Consider the following 1,565-nt stretch of genomic DNA (forward strand, 5'->3'; position numbering starts at 1 on the left):
ATCCTTCCTATATCCCTATAGACTGTAAGCTTGTGAGAAGGGCCTTCCTACCTCTATGTCTGTTATTACCCAGTTTGTCTTATCACTGTTGTTTCCAATTGTAAAGTGCTACATCATATGCTACTATATATAAGAAACTGTAGTTAAAAAAGTGTTCAAAAATACCAGAAATGGAAACATTTCTGGCATTTGTTCATATGAGAGCAAATTCCATTTGCTACAAAGAAAAGAAAATATGTACTGTATAGCACTGAAATTAAGGTTTGATGATAAAAAAACTATTAAAACATACAGTAGCACTGACAACAAAGCAAATAAAAGAGCAAATTCAAAAACTATTATCATTTATTTCACAGTCATTAACAACAAATTTCATAAAGGATTAATTAGTGTTATTTAAAAAAAAGTGTACATTCTCCAACACTGTTCAATACTTTTTTTTACCCAGTAGTCTCAGTAGAGCACTTTTCACATCTTTGTTCCGTAGACTGTAGATCAGAGGGTTTATCATGGGAGTGACAACTGAGTACAATACACTAAATACCGGTTCTAGGACATTGGAGTATTCTGATGGAGGCATCATGTACACAGATAAAGCTGTCATATAGTACATAATAACAATGGTCACATGGGATGAGCAGGTGGAGAAGGCTTTCTTTCTGCCATCTTTAGATTTTATTTTCAAGATGACCCTGATAATTTTTATATATGAGGTCAAACAGAACATTATAGGAAAAGTTCCATATAACAATACTTCAACATAGAGTGCAATATAAAAGTCTTCACTACCACCACAGGATATGTTAATCAGAGCTTTAGCATCGCAGAAAAACTGGTGTATGGTGCGAGACTGACAGAAGGACATGTGTGATGCTGGGATTGTAAGTACAAACGAATTTAAGCTTCCTGTTATCCAAGTGCAAGATGCCAATACAAGACAGTGTTTTCTATTTAAAATAGTGTGATAGTGTAAAGGATTACATATAGCAACATATCGGTCATATGCCATAACGAATATTAGATAAATCTCTGAAAAATCAGACAAAAAATAAAAGTACATCTGGGTGAAGCATTGTATGATGGACATTGTATTATCTCCAGATAGTAACATGTACAGCAGTTTAGGGACAGTAGTGGTTGTATAACAGATATCTACAAAGGCCAGGTTACAGAGAAATAGGTACATGGGGGTGTGTAACTGAGCATTTAAATAAATCACTGTTATTATAAGAACATTAGTAATAACTCCAAATATATATAGAAAGAAAAATACACTTATAGTTGACAATATATAATTTGATTTTGCATAAAATGGTAACAAGAGAAATCCATTCATATAAGTCTGGTTTTCCATGTCACATCCATGTTACTCTGTAAAGCATAAAGTATTTATTACTAAAACCTATTTGCATGTCCATATAGTTATAATGTAATATCCTCAGTAGGACAATTACCCAGCTGTAGCTCTGTCAGAGTAAAAATGTACTCAAGTGAATAACCAATTGTCCAATACCAGGAGATGATTTCCATAGCTTTCCTTGGTCAGCAATAAGTCACAGAAGTGC

The 1,565-nt window shown here is 33.4% G+C and overlaps 1 protein-coding gene across 1 annotated transcript; it reads right to left on the minus strand.

Moving 5' to 3' along the window:
- Positions 1–427: 427 nt before the first annotated feature.
- Positions 428–1,009, minus strand: LOC135037937 (olfactory receptor 2T1-like). Its single transcript, XM_063954596.1, has one exon. The coding sequence runs from the start codon at positions 1,007–1,009 to the stop codon at positions 428–430; it is 582 nt and encodes a 193-aa protein (XP_063810666.1).
- Between the last annotated feature and the right edge of the window lie 556 nt (positions 1,010–1,565).

The sequence above is a fragment of the Pseudophryne corroboree genome, unplaced genomic scaffold (genome assembly GCF_028390025.1).
Source record: "Pseudophryne corroboree isolate aPseCor3 unplaced genomic scaffold, aPseCor3.hap2 scaffold_688, whole genome shotgun sequence".
In the NCBI taxonomy this organism is placed as follows: Eukaryota; Metazoa; Chordata; class Amphibia; order Anura; family Myobatrachidae; genus Pseudophryne; species Pseudophryne corroboree.